At 37.2% G+C, this 24,462-nt stretch overlaps 1 protein-coding gene across 2 annotated transcripts in view; it reads right to left on the reverse strand.

The window, feature by feature from the left end:
* LOC121329850 (protein Daple-like) overlaps positions 1-20,160 on the reverse strand; it is a 56,893-nt gene extending 36,733 nt beyond the window's left edge. For both annotated transcript variants that reach the window (XM_041275763.1, XM_041275762.1), the window contains exons 1-3: positions 19,517-20,160; positions 15,739-15,839; positions 5,306-5,414 (exon numbers count right to left, since the gene is read on the reverse strand). In XM_041275763.1, the coding sequence (XP_041131697.1) occupies positions 5,306-5,414; positions 15,739-15,839; positions 19,517-19,576 (270 nt within the window). In that variant the 5' untranslated portion in view covers positions 19,577-20,160. The remainder of the gene's footprint in view (positions 1-5,305; positions 5,415-15,738; positions 15,840-19,516) is intronic.
* Positions 20,161-24,462: the final 4,302 nt, after the last annotated feature.

Here is a 24,462-nt window from a genome sequence, read left to right on the forward strand (position 1 = left end):
GTTTGTAAAATTATCACCCAGCTAGGCAACTGCAGCAGTTAAATATAAACATTTGGTCAACCACACCTTATTTTAACCACCTGCAGTATTGAATGTCTCTGTGGGAGGCCAGGGGAGGCCTGGGGAGGCCTGCTCTTGTTGCTGCGATACAAGAAATGAGTCTTGCATTCTCAGAGAGCACTTCTTTTTTTTTTTGTTATTTATTCAGGGTAGGTGGCTATACTTTAGATATTCAGTATCAGCTCATGTCCAAAGAATTACGAACACACCCTTTGCGAAAAAATAATAGTGGTTTCCGCTGAATCTAATCTCAGATAAACCATAAAATATTACACTCTTTAAGAGTTGACAGGCCATTGGAGATTAGATTATTAAATTGTGTTTTCTTGTAATTTGCTCTTACCATATATCAACCTCTCAGGTGCCAATTGGTCGAGTGTTTGATGTACAAAGTGCTGTGGTTACACTAATGAACCTCAAAGCACAGAACCAGTCTGGCAAATCTGTTCAAAGTGTTTTCTTTATTACAGCAATTTGTTTTGACATATCTAAAACCTTTTTAGGTACATACAGTAGTTTGTATTAGTAATGGCAACATGGGTTTACATATGTAATATACACCACAATCTAGGTACATAGTTACAAGAATCTCAGCACCCAGAAAATGAAAGCCAAATACAAGGGACCATGTGTGAAGAAATGTGAAGTTTATCCAAGGCAGAACAAATAGTGAGTAATGAAATTAGTTCAAGGCATTACATTAAGTATTTTAGAATTCTTGGACAGATTAATACAAATTTAAAAAGCAATCCTGATTTAGAAAAGAAACTATACTGTTTTAACTCACTTTAAATTTTCAGTCCTAAAAAAAAAAATAATAAAGTAAAAATAATAAATATTCACTTTCATGAAAGACACAGGTGCAACAGGAATTCATAATTTAGATAGCGCTCTCCCTAACAGACAGACTTGTTTGCTGACAAGCAATTTCTGATTCGTAGCGTGCATAAATAAATGCATGTCTTTCACACAGAAACAAGACTAGAGGCATTAATGGTCAAAACAGTGGCGGCTCTAAAGAGTCTTATACTAAACTTGCACTAAAAGCATTAATATCACTTTGTCAACAACTATAGTCTTTGCCCATTTCATGGATACCCTTCGGTACACAGACCGTAGGCACATTTGGTGCAAGGTCACTTATCAGATTAAAGCCTCTGATTTAGCCAACTTGCCATGATGGGAGCCTCTGGGAGAAAACTACAATTAGGTGTGCAACCATAGCACAGCTGTTTGTAATAAGCCAAGCTTTCGCCCAAGAAGACCCCCAGATGCAGGACGTCTCAGGTATCAACAACAGGAAGAGAAAATGTAATGTTAGCTTGTCTTAATGTGGAGTCTGGGTCATCTTACTAAAGACCTATTAAAGGTTGAAAGAGAACGACCACAACAGTGGCCCAACAGCTGGAAATCCACTGTGTATAATTCTTCTTGTACGTCTACAAGGAGCTGCAGTCATGTGGAAGTGCAGTTACTAAACCAGAAGAGTTACAAGCCATTACTGAACCCTTCCTTCCACTGATCAGTCCACCTAAAGCTAGATCTTGAAGTTAGCCCACTTGAAATGAAATAGCATGGGAGAATGTGTGTCAAGAAGACCAGCGATCACACTGTCACTACATGAAAGGAATATTCTGTCTTCATAAAGGATAGATAGAGATTAGACAGATAGATAGATAGAGATAGATAGATAGATTTTATATATTATTATTATTATTATTAGACTAACACTAAAAGTTGCAATAAAGTGAAGTGGGCTGCTATGTATTGGTTTACTGTGGTTTTCATTATAAATGCAGTTTTTAGTAGAATTGTAAAATTAATTAGGTAAAAGATTTCAAAACAAAACAAAACAAAAAAAAAACCCAAAAAACAGTGCTGTAGAAATAATTTAAAAACTGAATATTCTGGTGATGTTAACCCAGCATTTGTAATACATTCTACAGCATTCTGGACCGCAGTACTCTGTAACATATGCAAAATGCTCAGATTCTATGTGAAAGATCAGATTTCTCAAATCACACAAATACAGTATCCTTATTGCAGAATAGTACCAAGCACACAACACAGCACATATTTCATCTATTTACAGTCATGCCCTAATTCCAGAATAATTTGAATAGGATGGCTTTCACGTAAATGTGGAACTGAATGTGGAATATATATTCTGATTAGCTGTATGCCACATTCTCCGGTATCCTGGCATGTAAATACAGTGGGAGAGTCTTATCCCTTCTGGCACATCTGACCCGTGAGGGCTCGGTATGGTATGGGTACAGGTGGTTCTCCACTGGCTATTTGTCGAGCCAAGCAAGAACCAAACCGGGAAACCCCAGCCTCACAAGACGTCTGAATCAGGCTGCGGGCCGAGCCGAACCAGGGACGGGGTTAAGGATTTTCGTCATCATGTTGCTTTAGTAAGTCGACATAAAAATCAGTAAAATTTGTGGATTATAAAAAGACATTCCTAAATATATTTACAAAATATAGCGAAACAATATACAGCTGTACCGTAGGTCTATTTATTTTTGAACACCATTTGGCAAACTGAGTTAATTAATAACAACTGTCTTTCGTTGCATGTAACATCAATAGCACGGATGGTTCTGCAGTGGAAAAATTTGCAGGACCAAGTCAGTATCGGTTTGAATCCCAGTCAGCTCTGTAATGAACTTGGGTGGCTATCAACTTGCATGCAGCTTTTTAGCCTCTTAATTAAATATGGGGGAGCTTTCCATTTTGAGACACTGGCAAACGAATGCATAATCATATCTTCAAGAATTTATTCATAACTGGTTGTAATAATAATCCAGTGCTACAATCCTTGTATACTGCACTAACACCTACAGAGCCAAAAAGCCACTCTACAGACAGATACATAGAGAATAATGTAAAAGGCTGCCTCTACAATGCAGATGAGAAAAAAAAGAGTCTCATACGCAGGAACTGGATCTTTTTGCAGAGCTGTTAATGCTTGGGAATAACCTCTGTCTGTCAGTCACTTCCATACAGTCCTGCCTCAGTATTTTTATGATTCGATAATTGACATTTTGCCCATCGACAGTACATTTCACAAGCACTATACTTTACGGTCTGTGTACAGGGACCCTTCACTAATTCAGTTAGCAATATTTCATGCTTTGTAAAATACATGTAAACTTTAGAAGTCTGTTACAACTGTCTTCCACTTTGTACTCAAAAAGGTAAATTGTTGGTTACTGCCTGACCTTGTTTCCCCGGTCAAAATCAATCAAGAGAAAAGCTTTCTCTTTTAAAACAACAGCTGTAACCTGGAAGTATTCACCAAGAAATCCCATTGTTTACCTCCCATGACATCTCTTAGTTAAGGAATTACTAAGCAACCAGTAGCATCAAAGAAAAAACGTGCTTGAAGGAGCTCAGCCGACAGCTAAACAGATTCTTGCTACCAGTCAGCACTGTCTGACCTTTTCTCTGCCGATTTGGACAGACTGGCCTTTTTCTTTTTTGTAAGTTCATGTTAAGTCGGACAAACAAAGACTGAAGAATGACCTGCAGCAAAGGCACTGGTTCAGAACCACAACTGAGTTATCAGATAGATCTGTTGTTGTGTGTTTCAGTTAGCGCTGTGAAACTACAAAACACAAGGTTGACTTAAAACAGTTTAGGAGACATTTTAAACCAAGAACTAATTCTTAAAAGAGTGTCACCCAAGGATTGTAACATTTTTTTCTATGACCTCTTATTAGTCCCCCTTCACTTCTGATCCGTTCCTTGCTTGTGTTTTACAATTTGGAATATTCAGATACATCAAAGACAACACAATATGAAACGTTGCTGCTGCTGCTCCTGCTTTAGTTGTGTTTCAGATAAAACCTGTTATTTAAATGTGCAATGTATATTACAAACAGAGCAATGCAATTTTGACCCAAATGAAACTATGAAAATGAAAGTGCTTATTCTTCAACGACAGTTAAGACAGGTTGTGGCTTCAAACAGAAATGACTCATAAAATCAGCACCCCAAGCCCTGTAATGTAAGCATGCAACAAAGTCAGTTTTAAAACACCAGCAACATTTAGCAGTACTTTGGAGCCTGACAGTTAAATCATTAACATGATTCTACCAATAGTGTTTAAGAGGAAATTAGCATCAGTAAAATGTTATGATTAAGAATACAACATAGGATTATAAACACTGCATTTATACGGTACCTCCAGCAAAGCAAAAGTCAGACATGCAGAGCCCAGACTTGCTAAACCCAGACATCTTATACCAGAAACAATGCAGCTCACTGTGGGTCATATCTACCTTTACAACACAGTAACCAGACACCTGGGGGGTATTTGGAAATTCAATTGGGGCATGGGGGGGGGGGGGGGGGGGGGGGTAAAAAGGACAACAACCTGAAGACATTTACAATTATGGATTACAAATACAAGAGCTTAGAGGTCAAATATAATAATTGAACTTTCATTTCAGGTTTATGGCTCACAGATAAAAGAAATTCATATAGTGCGGATGAACACATGGACTATGTTAATCATGGGTAAAGCAATTATAGTGCAGGAGAAGCCTTCCATGACAAAGTAGCCCAACAGACCAAGGCCAAGTCAATAATCATCCATTGATAAAGTGCAAAAAATGTAGTGTGGGTGTCACTAAAGAAGTCTGCTTTAATATGTAGTCTGGTAGTCTAGAAGTTCTGAGAATTAAATATATATAACACACACACACACACACACACACACACACACACACACACACACACACACAGGTACCCTCGCTATAAGGCCTTCATTATACCGAACCTTGCCCCTGAACACCAAAGAAAAAGATATTAAAAAAAGATCATATCAACACACACTGTCAACATCCCCATCTGTACACACGGAATGCCACCTCTGCAGTGAAGTCGACTCTTTGGTCTTAATAAAAACAGATTCGTTAAAGGCTTCTACATGATCTGATATATATATATATATATTTTTTTTTTTTTTTTTTTTTTTTTTTTTTTTTTATCTGTAATTGTGTTAGAAAATATCGTCAGCAAGGAGAAACAGATTTTGGTGAAGTAAGACTTGAAATCAGGCTGCATTGGAGGCCTACAGTACATGTGGGGTTTCACTTTAAACAAGCTGCTAGTTATCAGCACGAAATTATTTCCTGTCAGAGGAGAAAAAAAAAACAAAAAAACAACTGCTACTCAGAACTAAGATTTTCAGACAACAGGAAACTACGGTGAGGGTTAGAAATGATGTGCCCACCTGATAGTAGTTCTTGATGTGCCGGACGAGAATAGCAAGGTTCTGTATCCGAAGGTTGACATCATTGTTAACGTTTTTGTTAACTCGTTGGTTCGTAGGACTGGGGTCTCTGGAGGAGCAAGATAAGAAAGACATACCTTAGAGAATAAGCAATAAATGATAGACAATTGACCTCCAATAGATTGTACACATACCACCACCCGGTAATATAACAGATGCTTAAATCTCTATTACTAACAATCACAACAAAACATATCAGTATTGCACAGGCTTCAGCGCACAATGCTTATGATTTTATGAACACTCACTCATGCGCGTCTGTTCACAGCACCATGTAATATGCTTCCCCACCTCAACTGCTGCTTCAAGCCATTTGGAAGATAAAAAGGGCAATGTATAAAATGTACTGTACAGAATCCTACACAGAGAGTGCAGTGTCATTGACACTGGTATACAGTGGACACGAGATCTCAAGGTTCACTGTTAACAGCTGACTTTAAAAACATGCTCAGGCTAAAGCAAGGACACGTTAGCACATGCTCAGCTTACACTACAAGCATTTATCAAGACAACACTTTGTACAGTGTTCTATTAGGTAATCCCACAGGTATGGCAATATAACAGTTTACTGGATAGAGTTACATTACTAATGGCCAATGTGCAAACAAAGCAATACATCATGAGTAACACCTGTGTAAGGCTTGTTATACAGGCGTGAGTTTTAGAGGCAATGTACCCAGGACAAACATTACCAAGTAACGCTGGATACCTCACAGTCACAATTATCTGAATACTGATGAAAGCACACTGCTGGATGAGTGTTGTATTTCCTTCAGTTATATTAGACATAGCTCAAGGAACAATACACTGTACAAACTACAAAGTGACCCCAGAACTACTCTTGTGTGCAAATTACCTGCCCGAGTCCATTAAATACCAATAATAATGTAGAGACGTTCCCTAGATTCATTTGGATTAAATGCCTCTGTCATTGTTTTGCGATGATATCAGTTTTTTTTCCCCCCATTTACACATAATCACACAAAAATATAAAAAATGTAATTAAATGCAAGATTTTTGTTATGTTACCGTCAATGGAAAATGACAGTTCTTTCTCTTAATGCAACGTGTTCTTCTGATTGCCAACACCTGAAGAATTGCAAGAAATATCAGAGCACAATACAGGATAAAGGTCTGGTGAACGTTTAATGTGTGCGAGCAAAAACGAATATGCCGGTTATACCCTAACTAATCTGCAGTTTTAATTTCAGTTGTTTGACTCAAACAATAAAAGACATACGAACCACTCATAGCACCTTCTGAAAGTTGTTATAAGCCAGGTGGCCATTAGAACACATACATGCAATTTAAGAGGCAACATATGAACATAGTGGTTTATCACTGTAGAAGCAGCTGATGCATATTTGACCTGCTACTCTATAGATTTATTTGGGTTAAATCCTGAAATTAATAGAATTTTCAGTTTTAGCAGCCAACAAACCTATGATTAATTGTGCAATCTTGCCTTACTTATACAGATACAGCTTTACTTGTATGAAATCCATCTTCCTACATTCTATAATAAAACTCAATGTCAGCTTCTGTAGCAGAAAACTGGGACAGCACACGCAATGAAAATGTTGCAGTACTTCAGACATGAACCCTGACAAAATCAGCTTCCCGTACGAACCCCTTCAAATGAACAGTAGGAATTGTGCAACTACTGCATTCGTGTCCACTGTTACCTGCCTAAAACCCCCTTGGTAACTAATTATCATGCGCTTTAGTCAGTGATCAGCTTTTCAACCCCAGTTTATGGAATCACTACATCCCCAAAAAGCGCAGTCATCCTACACAAATATGGGTATGGTTAATCCTTATTGAACCAACCGGATGCTGCAATTAACCTAGCGGTTCAAATCAAAGTTCGTTGAGAGCAGCAACATCCTCATAATATATATTTGATCGTATCTCTTCTCAGGTAAAAAGACTTAAATAATTTGCCACTTCTGGTGAACGGGTGCATGTAGTTCAATGGGAACACAAGGAGGGTATTCAAACCCTGGCATCCAGCAACCTGACTAGAAGATTGACTTGGTAGGAATCCAAACTCATGTTTTCTGCATGGACTCATGGATACTCACTTTAGACTTTGCACTAAAGACAAGCTATTCTGTGCTATTTGTCCTCTTCCGTATTGAGTAATTCAAGCGCTTTGTAATGGTGGTCCACTGAAAGGCGTTATATAAAATAAAGACTGATTGATTAATACAACTATAGTAATTAACCTTAATTGATGATTACACGTGTAACAATTTATTTTTTGTTCCTGGGTAGTAAGTGTTATTTCCTAATTGCTTATGCCTCCAAAGTATAGAAAATGGCTATTATTCCCCACAAACTTTGCTTTTGTGACCAGGACAGTGATATTTCAAAATATCACTATTTCCAATGGGAAAACAGGCAAATGTGTGTCTTTTCGTTCACATAAAGTCAGAAAAAAACAACATATGAATCCAAATTAACATGTATTTATACTAAAGTAATACAAAAATGACTACAAAAGATTTAGAAGCGAGTAGTTTTTCAAGATTTACGATTATACTGTATTTACGTGTGTGTGTGTATATCATCAATTAAGGTTAATTACTATAGTTGTATTAATCAATCAGTCTTTATTTTATATAACGCCTTTCAGTGGACCACCATTACAAAGCGCTTGAATTACTCAATACGGAAGAGGAGAACTAGCACAGAATAGCTCCCTACGGTATGCTACAGTATAAATCAGACTTTAACAAAATTGTTAATTCCCAAACACGTGACCATTTACAGAATTTCAATAAGCACACAAAAAAAAAAATTTCCATTATATGGCCAAGATATGTTTTGATGATTTGCACAGTTGACAGATCATCATTCTGTATTCAGTTTCTGATAGCTGACAAGATAATTGGAACTTGGTCACCTAATTTACATTTGTTTTGTAGCAACTGCATGCAAATTCTCAACATTTGGCTACAGAGCCCCAGTGATACTGAAAGGACCTTATTTAAAAAAAATATCTGTGAAGAAAATGCCTTTTCCTGCCAAGTTTGCTGTCTTGCTTTTCAACAGTCTACTCTTTTGAGAATTAGGCATTGCTCAGACCAGACCTCAATACCTTAGAGCAAGAAATGTCTCTGGAGAAAAAACACTGGATGGGGGGGTGGGGCAAGGGTCTATAAAATTGGAATTCAGACAAAAAATGAAGCATTTTTATATGGAAGTTGTTTCATCGTTAACGGAACTACCATGGGCTATACTTGCAGAAATGAACTTGTCTATTGCCACATTAATGAAATAATACTGTGTGCTTACAAGTCTTAATAAGTCTGCTTACAAAAAAAAAAAAAAAAAAACTGGAGCTGGATCCTATCATTTTTCTTACTTACAGAAAACAGTTACATTTCACCTGCTTATCATAGGTAAATGTAAATGACAGTTGCGGCCATGAACATCCAAGCTCTTATTGGAATTTAATGAATTCATGGTTCACAGTATGCTATAATCTGTATACTGTCATGCATGTAAAAACAGATTTAAAAAGCAGATATGTGATCTTGAGTGTGTATGGGTTCCTTTAGAATGGCTTCCTTCACAATAGACATAGACTCAAGGGTCATTGTAACTTAACAGTGGTGGGATTAACATGTACTTGTATGCATGTTTTTTGTGAAGGTTAAATTATTTGTGAAAATGAGACCAGCATCTGAATATGCTTCTCTTCCACAATAATAAAAGGAGAGAAGTGTTCTTTATCCTTGATTAAAGAAGCACTGTTTTATATACACCAGCTTACAGGGTACTGAAGGCTTCTTCTGCTGAAGAGGTACATGGCAATTTAATTATTTTCCACAAAGGAATACTTGCACTAAAACCTTAATATTGCCAACTTCTAGGCTAAGTATTTTAGTGTGAGTCACCTCAACTAATTCAGAAAGTGATGTGCTGTCAAAACTAAAAACTTCCCACGCACAGAAGAGCCAGCAGCATCGCTAAGGATTTAAGAGAACTACTAAAAAAGGTATTTTTAAATTTTTATATGAACTAGATAAATTCAGGGAATATGAAAAGAGCCATGCAATGGACTCATTCCTCAGGCCTGCAGAGAGTTTAAATCCATTCGATTACCTCACTGTTTCATTTGGGGTCATTTATTTTCACTCATGTGACATATTTAAAATCGGCGCACTTGAATATGGATTAAAATGGTGTGTTTTGAGATTGAGAAATTTAAATTTCTTAAAACATTAACTTTTATGCAATACTTTTTTGTATGCAGTATGAATACCTTTGAAAAATAAGTCGCCTGAGGTACAGTATATCCACACAAGATGTAGTCTACATAGCCAATGTAGAGCTCATGTCAGGGCACTGAGGGGCAATATAACAGGACTTTTTTTTTTTTTTTACAATACACTTGGAATCAGCAATTATTTTTTTCTCATTTTCTCCCCAGTTTGGAAAGCCCAATAATTTTCTTTCAACCCGGCTCACCGCAGCCACCCCCGCTCTGACTCGGGAGAGACGGAGATGGACACATGCGTCCCTCAAAACGTGTGCCATCAGCCGTCCACTTCTTTTCACTCTGCAGTCCTGCCATGCAGCCACCACAGAGCTATAGGGTTGGAGGACCATGCAGCTCTGGGCAACTTACAGGCAGGCCCACAGGTGCCTGGCCAGTCTACAGGGGTTGCTGGGGCATGGTGCTGACGACACCCAGGCCGACCTGAGCCCTCCCAGACAACTGTGCGCTGCCACTTAGGAACTCCCGTCCATGGTCGCCAGTGGAATGGCCTGGACCTGAACCGGCAATCTCCAGGCTATAGGGCACATCCTGCAATCCATGTGCCACTCAAGAGCCCCTCTAACAGGGTATTGTTTGGCTAACTCTTCCCTTTAAGTTCTGCCCTAGAAGGACAAGTTACCCTAAGTGTACCATACCTATCTCCTAAAATCACTTTTCTGCAACACCTACTTTTTTTTTTTTTTTTTTAAACTGACCTGGCCCAACCTTGGTTAGCTTTCTAAATCTGAAAAGATGGTGTGAGTGGTAGAACTGTATTCTCTAAATAGGACCATATTGGTATTGAAAACAAAGGACCATTTCTCCCAACATTCCAATCATACTAGAAGAATTCTGAGCAAAGCACAAAGAATGAACTCAAATAAAACATACAGAACACACACATGCACAAACACACACACACACACACACGAACACACACGCCTTACACATTCATGCTGAAACAGTTTGTTTAGAATCTAGCTGAAAGTTATACCAACAGTAACAGGACCAAAAAGAAAGTACACAGAAAGAGTACACAGAACTGCAAATGCAAGTCAAAAAGGAAGTTAGAAAGGCCAAGAGAGAAATAGAAATGAACATTGCTAAAGAAGCTAAAACCAATTCCAAAATGTTTTTCCAATATTACAACAGCGAGAGAACATTCAAAGAGGAGATTAAATGTTTAAGAGATACAAATGGCAAAATCATAGAGGAAGAAAAAAAAATAGCAAATATGTTAAATGATTACTTTTCACAAGTTTTTACAAAGGAAGATACTGACAACATGCCCCACATGTCATCCAGTTCCTATCCAGTTTTAAATAACTTTAGCATAACTGAGGCAGAAGTGTTAAAGGGACTAGGAGCTCTTAAAATAAACAAATCCCCTGGGCCGGATGAGATCCTCCCAGTAGTACTCAAAAAAATGAAAGAAGTAATTTACAAACCGCTAACCAAGATCATGCAGCAGTCTCTTGACACAGGGGTGGTACCGACAGACTGGAAAATTGCAAACGTAATACCGATCCACAAAAAGGGAAACAAAACTGAACCAGGTAACTACAGACCAGTAAGCCTGACTTCTATTATATGCAAACTTATGGAAACTATAATAAGATCCAAAATGGAAAATTACCTATATGGTAACAGGGTACTGGGAGACAGTCAACATGGTTTTAGGAAAGGGAGATCGTGCCTAACTAACTTGCTTGATTTTTTTGAGGATGCAACATCGATAATGGATAATTGCAAAGCATATGACATGGTTTATTTAGATTTCCAGAAAGCTTTTGACAAAGTCCCGCACAAAAGATTAATTCTCAAACTGAACGCAGTTGGGATTCAAGGAAACACATGTACATGGATTAGGGAGTGGTTAACATGTAGAAAACAGAAAGTACTGATTAGAGGAAAAACCTCAGAATGGAGTGTGGTAACCAGCGGTGTACCACAGGGATCAGTATTAGGTCCTCTGCTATTCCTAATCTACATTAATGATTTAGATTCTGGTATAGTAAGCAAACTTGTTAAATTTGCAGACGACACAAAAGTAGGAGGAGTGGCAAACACTGTTGCAGCAGCAAAGGTCATTCAAAATGATCTAGACAAGATTCAGAACTGGGCAGACACATGGCAAATGACATTTAATAGAGAAAAGTGTAAGGTACTGCACGCAGGAAATAAAAATGTACATTATAAATATCATATGGGAGATATTGAAATTGGAGAAGGAATCTATGAAAAAGACCTAGGAGTTTTTGTTGACTCAGAAATGTCTTCATCTAGGCAATGTGGGGAAGCTATAAAAAAGGCTAACAAGATACTCGGATACATTGTGAAAAGTGTTGAATTTAAATCAAGGGAAGTAATGTTAAAACTGTACAATGCACTTGTAAGACCTCATCTTGAATATTGTGTGCAGTTCTGGTCACCTCGCTATAAAAAAGATATTGCTGCTCTAGAAAGAGTGCAAAGAAGAGCGACCAGAATTATTCCGGGCTTAAAAGGCATGTCATATGCAGACAGGCTAAAAGAATTGAATCTGTTCAGTCTTGAACAAAGAAGACTACGTGGCGACCTAATTCAAGCATTCAAAATTCTAAAAGGTATTGACAGTGTCGACGCAAGGGACTTTTTCAGCCTGAAAAAAGAAACAAGGACCAGGGGTCACAAATGGAGTTTAGAAAAAGGGGCATTCAGAACAGAAAATAGGAGACACTTTTTTACACAGAGAATTGTGAGGGTCTGGAATCAACTCCCCAGTAATGTTGTTGAAGCTGACACCCTGGGATCCTTCAAGAAGCTGCTTGATGAGATTTTGGGATCAATAAGCTACTAACAACCAAACGAGCAAGATGGGCCGAATGGCCTCCTCTCGTTTGTAAACTTTCTTATGTTCTTATGTTCTTAAAGGTGTTTACATAGCATACACTTAGGAATGCGTGCCTGTCTCAAAAGGGGCCTGGTTAGCTTGGGAATGGGAATAATGTTGAATTTATAAGTCCACTGACATGCAGCTTTCCATAGTGGCTCAATGTTTGGGGTAGGGAAAACTAAATAACACCTGAAGGACATTGAACACACTTAGGCAAATGACTGTCACGCAGACCAGAATGGACATATTTGGAATATATAAAAGCTTTCTCTGCCTGTTGCAAGTCAGTTTCAATCACATCACAGTAGTAGTGGAATGTCCTGGAGAAGTGAATGTGAAGCAGATTTCTACTTCCGGCTTCTACAAAGGAGTTAGACGTGCTTATCGTTAAGGAATGGTAAAATATCCCTCAAAGTCAAGTCAGTGTAGTCCTGCCTTACCCAACACCTCAGCATTTTGGCAGGTTTATTTATGTTTTTATCCAAACCCTGGGCTTAATAGACCAAGGAAGGCAAAGTTAATACCTAGGCATACAGAAAAGAAAAAAAAAATGGGTGTGGGTTATACAGTGGAAGATATTTTCCATTGAAAAAGAAAGAGGGCAATGTCAAAATAAAACTTGAGTACCTCAATGCTATTAAAAGTTCACTTGTGTTTTCCATATTAACACAAAAAAACAAGGGAACATCGAAGTGAACACCTGCAGTACAGAATTAGTCATAGCTCTAGGGAACCAGAAATTATTCAGAGAACCAATAGTAGCATACCTATACTTCCTCTCCCTTTATAGACAGCCAAACTATCATATCCTTTAATGCACAGCTTACTGGTTTTAATTACAGTAGCAGTAAACATGGTGAACAAGGTACACAGCCTGTTAACCCTATAGTATATGATCTACTTCAACTCCTCTGGGAAGCTGATGGACCCCAGTACAAGGACTAGTTTCTTGCTTAACATCTTTTGAAGCTGTTTGGGCATGCATGCTGATTTCTCAAGAAGACATTCCAAAAATATCCTGTTCAATTGTGGGTGACAATAAATGCATAACATTTCCAAAGGCTTTAATCAAAACAATTTTGAATTGACTTACAATACCAAACACCCACCATAAGGAAGCCTGAACTGTTTAATAATAAAAAGGTTTCTGCAAGAAACATTTAGGTGCAACAAGATGGAAAAAAAAAAAAAAAACCTCCCACTCCTTTTACAGTACATCTGTTGAGAATTTTACATAAGACTGGTGCTTTGCCAACAAAAGGACAAACATGTCGTCCATTTCTCTGAAAGGTTTATGGGGTACTGAAAGTACAGACAAAAAGTAATTTTAAAGACACAAAGGGTTTTAAATAATTACAAGAGCTGTATTTTGCGAGTGGTCATAGAAAACATTAAATGTTGCATGAAACACACCAAGGTAGTTGCTATTTTACAGCACATGACAGATGACGACTAGATTTGTGTTGACATTAGTCAAAAGGCAGTGGCAACAAGTCTGGTCTAGTCAATTTGTACAATACAGATTATACAACTGGGTTTGTATTTATTTAAAATGTTCAACACATCACAAAACTGTTAACACTGTACACAATACAAAGTGGTGGTGGGGGGACTTAAATCCATTTTCTGGAAAGGCAAACTACTGGGATTTGGCAAACAAGAAATGGTGAAGTGGTTTGATTTGACAAAGGAACAAGATGGTCCACACACTGACAGCAGGGGTGGAAGGGCAGCGAAACTCCCCTCCCCTCCAAACATGGAACAAGAGGGATTCTTTTTGTTTTTTTGAAGGCCAGACAGTCAAGCATCTTAGATTTTGGTTAGCACAGTGAACAACAAGTCAAGAGTGACAGTAGTATTCATTCACACCAATATCTTACATGTAATTGAAAGAGATATTGGCAAACCTCTGCAAATCTGGCAGACATCACATTTCCTCATGGAGGCAGCCCCAAAAAAGTAAGGATCATAAAACACAAAAGGCAAACTCTTAACACGTGCCAAACATGCACATCATGCTGGGATGCTTGTAAAGGGTGTACATCATGGCGAATAAACCCTGTCAAATTGGACTAGTATAGACTGCTGAAGATATTTAAGCCAATCAGAACGCCAGTTTTGCCTGCTGTATGCCACGACACATCTTAAATAAACATACTGTACCATGCCTCATTATCAATATCTGTACGGTTCACATTGCCAGCTTGAAAGAAATCATACTCAAGGTCCCTTGCAGAGTTGCCTTCACCCACAGTGTCAATTCAAATCAGTGACATCACAATCAGTCACACAACACAGCCACTTAACAGAACACAAATATCAGAACACAGTGGGCAAATAAAGGCTTGTTACTATCACAAACACTTCTAGATGGATTTAAAAGTAAAGCCATATATAATACAGTTATATTCTAATGAGCATCTCTGTATGGGTTATATAGACACTCGTATCCAGCCTCAGTCAACTCACTGATATGCCATCTCCCTCCAACCCTATAGTATATTATCTATTGAGTTAACTGCATCCATGGTCCTCTAGAGCTAAAGATGTCTAAAAACCAAATACACATCCAAGGACGTAAGGAATTGCAAGACTAGTGCGTTTTTTACTTCATGATCCTTAATGTCACACAAAGACAGCAGGTCTCAATGTGGTTCAACCACCCAAGTGGAAGGAAATTCATAATCGTTTCAGAGCGTTAAAATATACCATTATAGCAAACATCTTTAATCTTTAATTTCATAAATCGCCTGGCGTATCTGCGAAAAAGGGTCTTGCAGTTAAGTACAGTTTTGCTCACACGATAATCTCCGTAAGTGCAGATGTGGTTGTATGAAAGCGTAACCCTTGTTAATACTGCATATACTTGTACGTAGAACCTTTTCTCAATTCGTGTGACTTAATTTGGTACCAGAATCCTAACATTTTTCTTTGCGAGACGGCTTTAAGTTGAAAACAGATTTCAGTCCATTTAACATAAACAAATTATATCATGTAACAGTAAGTTGATGAATACATGCGGTCCTCAAGCTCATTTATTATATTACCCCTGATGCAATGAACGCTAGTGTAGCACACATCTACAACTCGTAATTACACAGGATACTCTTACAAAGATTAATGGGTACTGGTAGAAATATGGGCATTTATACTGTTTAGACATGTCTATGAAAACTTTAACACAATCAGCATATACAGATCAATTTAACTATACCTATCTGAACTTACATTTTCAGCATTATTGTGTTTAAGAAGACTCCATCCACCAGATCCAGGTACATGGATAGCTTGTCCTCATCCCCTGTTCCCAGTGGTCCAAATGTTTTGACCTGTAATGGAGAGACATACAGAAACAAGACTGGTATCTTTCTCTGTGAAGACCTCACAGAGCAAATACAAAATCTCAAGAACACCACTGAAAGGATATCGACCACTGAGATGGAGCTTGCTTAGTCAGTAGATTTCATCAAATGAGTGGGTCAGTAGATCATGGATCTAGTACAGATGTCTTACCAAGAAATTACGGAGGCATCTTACTCCTTTAGATCCTAGAAAATCATGTTTTTGTATTATTTCCAGAGCATCCCTTGTGTGCATTTCCTTTTCAAAATGTAGAAGTGTAGAAATGTTGTCCCTATTGACATTGATAATTCAGACAGACTATTGCAGCTTTAGTATCTCACAAATCTAGGTTGTCATTTTATCTACTTTAAGTTCAGCAATAACCTTGCTATTAAAATAAAATGATATCTTATCCTATCAGTAGCAAATCTTGTGAAACAGTGATATGAACATCTAGATTTCTTATTAGCCTGGTACATTTTGATCCTTTTCTTCATGGAAGTAACTGCAGCAGTATCTTGTGTTATCCGAGATACGACTGCTTGTAGTTCTGACATCATGCTTTGTTGGTGCTCTTGGCTAATTCCACTTGACCAGAACATGAGGTTGCTGTTATATCTAGGATACAACCGTTTAAACATTAAACATAATGCCAGATACAACATTGGGGTATCCAGGACTGCCATAAAAGAATCACTTTTCAGTCAAAAATTGTTTATTAATCCAAATTCAAACACTTTTGGATTATTCAAAATAGCCTGGCTAACAAAAAAAAATATATTACCTTTCCTAAATATAATAACTGACAAACTCAACAAGCATTATGTTTGCTTTTTTACATTCGCCACCAGTAAGTAGATATAATGTATGTCAAGAACTGCTTGTAGGATAAAACATGCCAAGGACCTTCTTTAAAATAGTCAATAGTGAATCATGATCTGGAGGGCTGTATACATGACATGTACATACATCTTAATTTTATCAGTCATACACTGGAATGCCCTTATTCAATACTGAAAGTATAGCCTCATCTATCTGCCTATTTGCATGCTGGGAACAACAGGTAGGCCTAACAGTTTTTCTTTTTTTCTTTTCTAAAAGTAAAGTTGTTCAAACCATGGTGAGGACTTCAAAGGCACTAATTTGTATTTTTACCGACATGCCTTCTCCTGTAGAATATGTATTTAACTGGGCTCTTTTCAAAGATGGGGTATGGGGTTTTAAACCTTAAGAGAATGATTAAGACTAATTTTGAAATAAATCAAAACCAAACTGTACTGAGTGATAATAACTTTTAATGTGTCTATTCACAATGCAATTTACTACATGACATAATTAGCAATCAGATCAGATGTCAGGGCTTTTACTAGGATTATGTACAGTAAGCGAATGCCAGGTATTACCCATGCTTCAACACCAGCATGTTTTTAATGAGAATGACTGATCATACATCAGACACTCATTAATCAAGGACTATAAATTGTTTCTTTATCAAGTGTGCCTCATTGTGAAGGGTAATGCGAGACTGATATATCTCTAGGGCTTCAGGTCAGAACAAAAGCTCTTATTTCATACAAGTAAATGTATCTTTTCATTTTCAGAGGTTCTTCATGACAGTAACCCCTAAACCAAAAACCCTCACATACAGACACAAAAAAAAATATGATGACTTCCTGCTTAAAGTTATACCTACAGGATAGTTACATTAAAGTCTAGGTAAGTTTTAATCTATAAAAATAACTAGCTAGCTGAATAGGGTTAGGCGACATACATATGCAAATATTTGGTTAAAAACTAGCCATCTGCATCCTGTCAGTATTACATACAATTGAAGGCATGACATTTTTTAATGCTGTTAAGTTAACTTAATCTTTCATCATTGTGACTGCTTGTGCTGTGGCGCCCTTTCACAGTATCCACTGATTGGTTTTAAAAATGCATACATTACGTTGGAATACACATCACAGACCAATTAAAAAGATTGGGCTGTCTCATTTGTTCCTCCATACATTGAAATCAGCCAAGAGGGGCATCCTGCCAGCCTTTTAACTGCAATTCTCAGTGTCCCTACAGCTAAAACTAGACCGGCACTCGCCCATGGTTCTGGACACAAGGGTCCTCCAATATGACAGGTGGTCCTCTACAACAGGTTTAAATGAACATGACAGTTCTGAAGGCAACTGGTGATTTTTATGACACGTGGTCACCTCTGACAGGTGGTATTTAAGACTGCTGAAACCCCCAGTTCCTCATCTTAACACTCAATGGTTGACCAAACTTAGCTCTACCAGCCAGGGCTGATGTACAATATAGCAGCGTGACATGGTGGACTTTGTATAGTATGCTGCCCAGGGCCACAGTAGCAGGAAGTTATCGATCTACTCTGCAAATACATGTTTGGCGGTGTGGTTTTAAACATGCTCCTGTCAAACAATGTCATGCCTCAAGTGCATATCTGATTCACTTAACCCAGCGTCAGCCCTATTCTTCTAATTGTCCAACTGCTTTTCTGAACAAAGAGTGCCCTATATTTAATGTTTACTACTGTTCACGTCCCAGTCAGCCTCTGGCGTGTTAACCCTTTAGGGCATGGTGCTATTTTTGTCCTCCAAGGTGAAAAATAATGATTTAATTTTATTTTATTTTCAAAATTGTGAGACAGGGGATTACATTTCCGCAATGACATTTGAAATATAGAAAATGCATTGCAGTGTCATCTTTCTTTTGGGGACTTGAGATCCGAGCTACTGCAATGGCTTGTTTTTTAAACTTCTGTCTCAATTGTGACACCTTCTATCCAGGCCAGCTTGGCAGTGAATAGAATATACTTTCTATACTGGAGCCAGCAGCAAATGAACACTGCCAAAGGGGAACAACGGCTTATTGAGCACGTCAGCCCAGATTCCTATTTTGTTATGATACTCCTGTAAATTGAAAAAAAAAAAAAAAAAGCTCACTATATCTTACCAGACAAAATGAATGCTACTAAAAATGAGGCGTCGTGACGTAATATTAACTTGGAAACAAATGTGCAATTACATAAAATAATTCAGGTTGGGTGCAAGTAACACAAAAAGTGGAACCAATAAACCTGTGTACTAAATAATGCACGAAAATACAAACAGCAAGGGCATTTTAGTAACCAAATTATTACAATGATGAATGGCCATGTGGGTTATAGTAGCAATCACAATTATACATATGCAATTGAAAAAAAAAAAAAGAGAGCGCACACATCATAGAAACATTTTAAAATTATATAATCTCCTCTGAGAAAACTAAGGCAATACATTTCAATGCGTGTACAGCTGTAAGTCATAAATCACAAATATGCGGGGTTTTCTATATAAATACCACTGAGCTGTTACTATTGATTACAGTGTTGCAAAGCTACTTGGTGCATTAGATACAATGCGACAGTAAGACGTTCGGATCAACAGACACTGGACTAACAAAATGAAGCATGTAGGTCAAAAATCAAAAAGTTGCAGCTGAAATAGGTCTCCCAGGTTATAGTTTGTATTCATTTTTCTATGTTTTTGGTGCAATGTATGGTCTGATCACGTACGGTTATAATTTAATGTATCGGGTTTTAACTGCAATAATAATAATAATAATAATAATAATAATAATAATAATAATAATAATAATAATAATATCTTACCCAAGTCACCAATGGACACTCCAAGAAGCTTCCCATTAATTCCGAAACCGTGACATCCATTTTAATAAAGATAACTCTTCCACTGAAGACGAAAGTCCAGGATCGATCACTGTATCACTAGAATAAAACTTGAAGCCATGTTGGTATAAACATGCTCTTGTAGTTTTAGAGCACAAATACTAGGCAAGTCAGAAACAATAGCTGAACCACTCGACTCAGACCCTCCCCATGCAGTCTGCGGATCCTGTTGATTTCCTCGAAAATGCTGGAGGTAATCCACAGAGAAATTTAAATAATTGCCAATTCCAAAAGCTTCGAAACAGACACTATTTTCTGCTGCAATTTAAAATAATTATTTAAGTAGTTGTAATGCACAATACCCAGGGAACCTAGACAACAGTGCGAGGTAAACGACTGACTTTTTGAGTTAACAAAGACTCCCACTGCAATTAGTCGACTCGTTTGATAGACAAAGTTTAAGAAGTAATTCCATTTGATTTCCTCTTCTGCATCTTTTTTTTAACAACTGTTTTAAATTAAAAATAAAAGTTGAATGCATAAGTTCTTAATAACAAACCTAAAAATAATAATAAATAGATGTGCACACTGCACAGCAAAGGGAGTGTAACTTGTGCAGATTTAAAATAATCCTATGAATGATTTCAGAACAAAAACAATAGTTCCATATTCCAAAAAAAAAAAAAAAAAAAAAAAAAAAAAAAAACCAGCACACTGCTCCCCCTTCACCTTCCTACTGCGTCGCGCTGCTCGTTGCATTAACCTGTAACCGCATGAACAGTCCGACCTACACAAGCCAACCAGAAACCAAAGGAGTAGAACTGAAAAATCAACCAATGGGTGGCCTTCAAATACGGGACTTGTATCTTAATGACGTAACCAGAGGAGGGGGAGAACAATTCACCGGCGTATGAGAGCGCCCACTACAGTACTATGCTGTAAGGAATATAGCAGGTGTATTCAAAAAACTAAGATTCAATACTATTATATACATTTACAGTGTGTGTGATTCTATATAATATATATATATATATATATATATATATATATATATATATATATTATATATATATATATATATATACACACACACACACACACACACTCCACACTGTTAAGGGAAAATTGAGAAAAAGCTAGGTTGAGCTAGGTTTTATTGAGAAAAAAATGATATATTAAAAATACAAAACTGAAAGATCATAACTGGATAAGTCTCCACCCCCCTGAGTTAATACTTGGTGGAAGCACCTTTGGCAGCAATTACAGCTGTGAGTCTGTTGGGATAGGTCTCTACCAACTATGCACACCTAGATTTGACAATATTTGACCATTCTTCTTTACAGAACTGTCCAAGCTCTGTCAAGTTCCTTGGGGAGCGCTGATGGACAACAATCTTCAAGTCATGCCACAAATCTTCAATTGGATTTAGGGGCTCTGACTGGGCCACTCAAGGACATTTATCTTTTTGTTCCTTAGCCACTCCAGTGTGACTGTGTGCTTTGGGTCGTTGTCATGCTGAAAGGTGAACTTCTGTCCCAGTTTCAGCTTTTTTGCAGAAGGCAGCAAGTTTTCATCAATGACTTCTCTGTACTTTGCTCCATTCATTTTCCTTTCTATCCTGACAAGTGCCCCAGTCCCTGCCAATGAGAAACATCTCCATAACATGATGCTGCCACCACCATGCTTCACAGTAGGAATGGAGTTCTTTGAGTGATGCGCTGTGTTGGGTTTACACCAAACATAACATTTTGCATTTAGGCTAAAAAGTTCCATTTTAGTTTCGTCAGACAATAAAACTTTTTGCCAGATGGCTACAGAATCTCCTGAGTGTTTTTTTTGCATACTTCAAACGGGATTCAAGGTGGGTTTTCTTGAGTTATGGCTTCCTTCTTGCCACTCAACCATACAGGCCAGATTTGTGGAGTGCTTGGGATATTGTTGTCGCATGCACACTTTGACCAGTCTTAGCCATAAAAGCCTGCAGCTCTTGCAAAGCTGCCATTGGCCTCTTGGTAGCCTCTCTGATCAGTCTCCTTCTTGCTTGGTCATCCAGTTTGGAGGGACAGCTTGATCTAGGCGGGGTCTTGGTGGCACCATACACCTTTCACTGCTTAATAATTGCAAGGGATATTCAAGGCCTATGGCATACTACTACTATACCATAGGATACTACACAGCAATATTATACTGTTGAAAGAATATATCTATCTATCTATCTATCTATCTATCTATCTATCTATATATATATATATATATATATATATTGTCCATAACACTGCTATGCTAAAGAATACTGTAGTGTTTTGCATATGTAAGTGTGTATTAGATATTTGAAATACATTTTAAAATGACAGATGAAAAAAGGGACAAAAGATAATGTTATGTGTTAAAAAAAATAATAAAAAAAAAAAAACAGCCTGTATAATTTATTCATAGCTGTATTACATAAACTCTGAAGTGTGAACCTCTAACATACAGTAGTGTGATAGTTGTGGTTAATAATAATAACAGCACATTAAGTTGAACTTGTTGAGTCATGCTTGCTGACTTTTCTTGCTGTTTAAGCTACCATAGTGTAAACATGTTATAACAATATTTGGGCAGGCGAACAAGATAAGTTCTTGTCTAACATTAGGCTTCCTGCATTCTTTGTTTACTACACATCAAGTTACTAAAAGAAAACAATTCAGTCCTTGTTGGAAAGCCATGCTGTGTTAGTGTTATACAGTACAGTATAGGGCTGGCACAGGTCAGTTCACAAGTGAAATGGACTGTACACGAAATGTATTGCTATAGATGTGTATACTAGAAACAGAAGCAAGTATATTTAGTAGAAGACAGATGTAACTGTAAAACTTAAAGATCCTTGTTAAAATGCCTTAAATACAGTTCAATCGTATTGGGTATACTAATATTAACATTGTTTTTGAAACTATATAAAGGTAGTATAGTCCTTACATAACAGTTCATATTTAGTAGTGGGGTATACAATTACACGATAATATATATATATATATATATATATATAGATATAATATATATAATAAATACGCTATATATATATATAGATATAATATATATTATTACACATTATTATGTTTGGTCACACAGCACACATTCAGACAGCTGGTCACTGTTTGCTGCTGTACTGTATTCAGTTATGTTGACCTCATGAACATACAAGTAGGTTAGTGAATCTTCCCTTCCCTGTCTTTGTTTACTTCCCCCCTCTTTTGTTATATGGTGCTATTAAATTAAACATGGAAGGACTGAACACACCCCAGTATAAGTAAGCATCTCCACTTCTAAAAACATTTGATACGCCCTCAATGAAAATCATATATAAACAGCACTGTATTCATGGGTTGAATCAACCTAATAGGGTACAGCTGCACTGTTTGAAAATACTTCTGTTAGAGAAAATCTTGACCTCTGTTGGTGAAATTCGAGAATTGCTAAATATTTAAAAAAATATTTTTGCACCTCTTAATAGCTTGTATAGCATCATTACTGCCCACACCTTCAGTGAGACCACTGGAGTCAACACATAACGTGATTAGGTGCCAGGAATCTGAGGGAACATTTCATCTTTACAAGCAAATAAGTAAAAGATATTCAACAGAAGAAAAGGGACACCAGGGATAATGTGGTTAATAATAAAAGGGATTTTAAAGAATCACTTTATATGATTAAGAAAAATGATCTTAACTCATGTATTCTTCTTTTTCAATCATCACAGCTGTTATTAGCACTAAAATATTGTGTTGAAGATCTTTTGGTTCTTGTATTTGATTCGATTTGGAAAGTGAGGATATTTCACAGACAGTGCTATAGGTGAAAAGTTTTTAATCACTTCATGTGTTGTGGTTCAGACTCTAATGGTCCAGTGGCAGTCATACTGCAAAGGCACTAGGGTGCAAGTTTTTATCCATCTATCTGCTGTATTTGAAATATTTTCATATTGTGATGAAAATATTCTCAGCAAAATAAAATGTGGACAGGATAATATTTACCTAATGTTGAGGTAAGAACATGGACTTAAAAACATTATTTTTAAGAGTTTCCTGAAAGCAATTTCCACACACAAGTCAGGCTTACATACAACACAGTCAGACCAAAAGTAAAATAAACCACTGGCTGTTCCCACAGTACCAGAGCTTTAGACAAAAGCACAAGGTAACGTGACACTAGACCACAAGTCACCTAGTTTATCAAAGCCTGGACCGATTGTCTGGTAGTGAAATGGTGATTAATGAGCATGGGCATGTGAAATAAAATATCTCAACAACTGGGATTTTGTTGGAAAAGAAATACAAAAATAGGTAGTGCACCAAATGCAGAAATTGCAAGTAAGTTAGTTGAGTTGCTGTTGTAAGAGTAACACAGCGTTCTCCAATATTCTTAAAATGAATCAACGTAAATGTGCATTGACTAGGTTAAAATAAGCCCTTCAATGACATCCATCCCACTCCACTGCTAGAAATAATAAAAAAAATCACAACTTGCAGTAAGTTTGACATACAGACCTGTATACACCCACATTTTGACCATCTTTGGCATCAAGTGGATAAGTGGTTCTTTAGATAGAAATAAAAATGAAAGTGTCACATAAAATAAGACTTTTTGATTGACAGACATCCTCCATGTAACCACTTACTATGATAAACTCAGTAGCTTGTATTAAATAAAGCTCTTAGCAAGTTTGATCACAATATGGACAATTGGTTTTCTAGATATATGCAAAATTCTAAGTTGTTTGGGTGGAGGGGGCTGCTCAAGTGCTGTACTTCAACTTTTGAAAGTGAATTGAAAAGATCTTCTGAAATTATGCACAGTGAGAATCCTACTGAATCGAAATAAAGGGTGGGAATTGCACATTCAGATCTTTGGAACTACAGCTTTAGATAGTTTTTCAGAAGACACTAGTT

This window comes from Polyodon spathula, chromosome 17 (genome assembly GCF_017654505.1).
Source record: "Polyodon spathula isolate WHYD16114869_AA chromosome 17, ASM1765450v1, whole genome shotgun sequence".
Lineage (NCBI taxonomy): Eukaryota > Metazoa > Chordata > Actinopteri > Acipenseriformes > Polyodontidae > Polyodon > Polyodon spathula.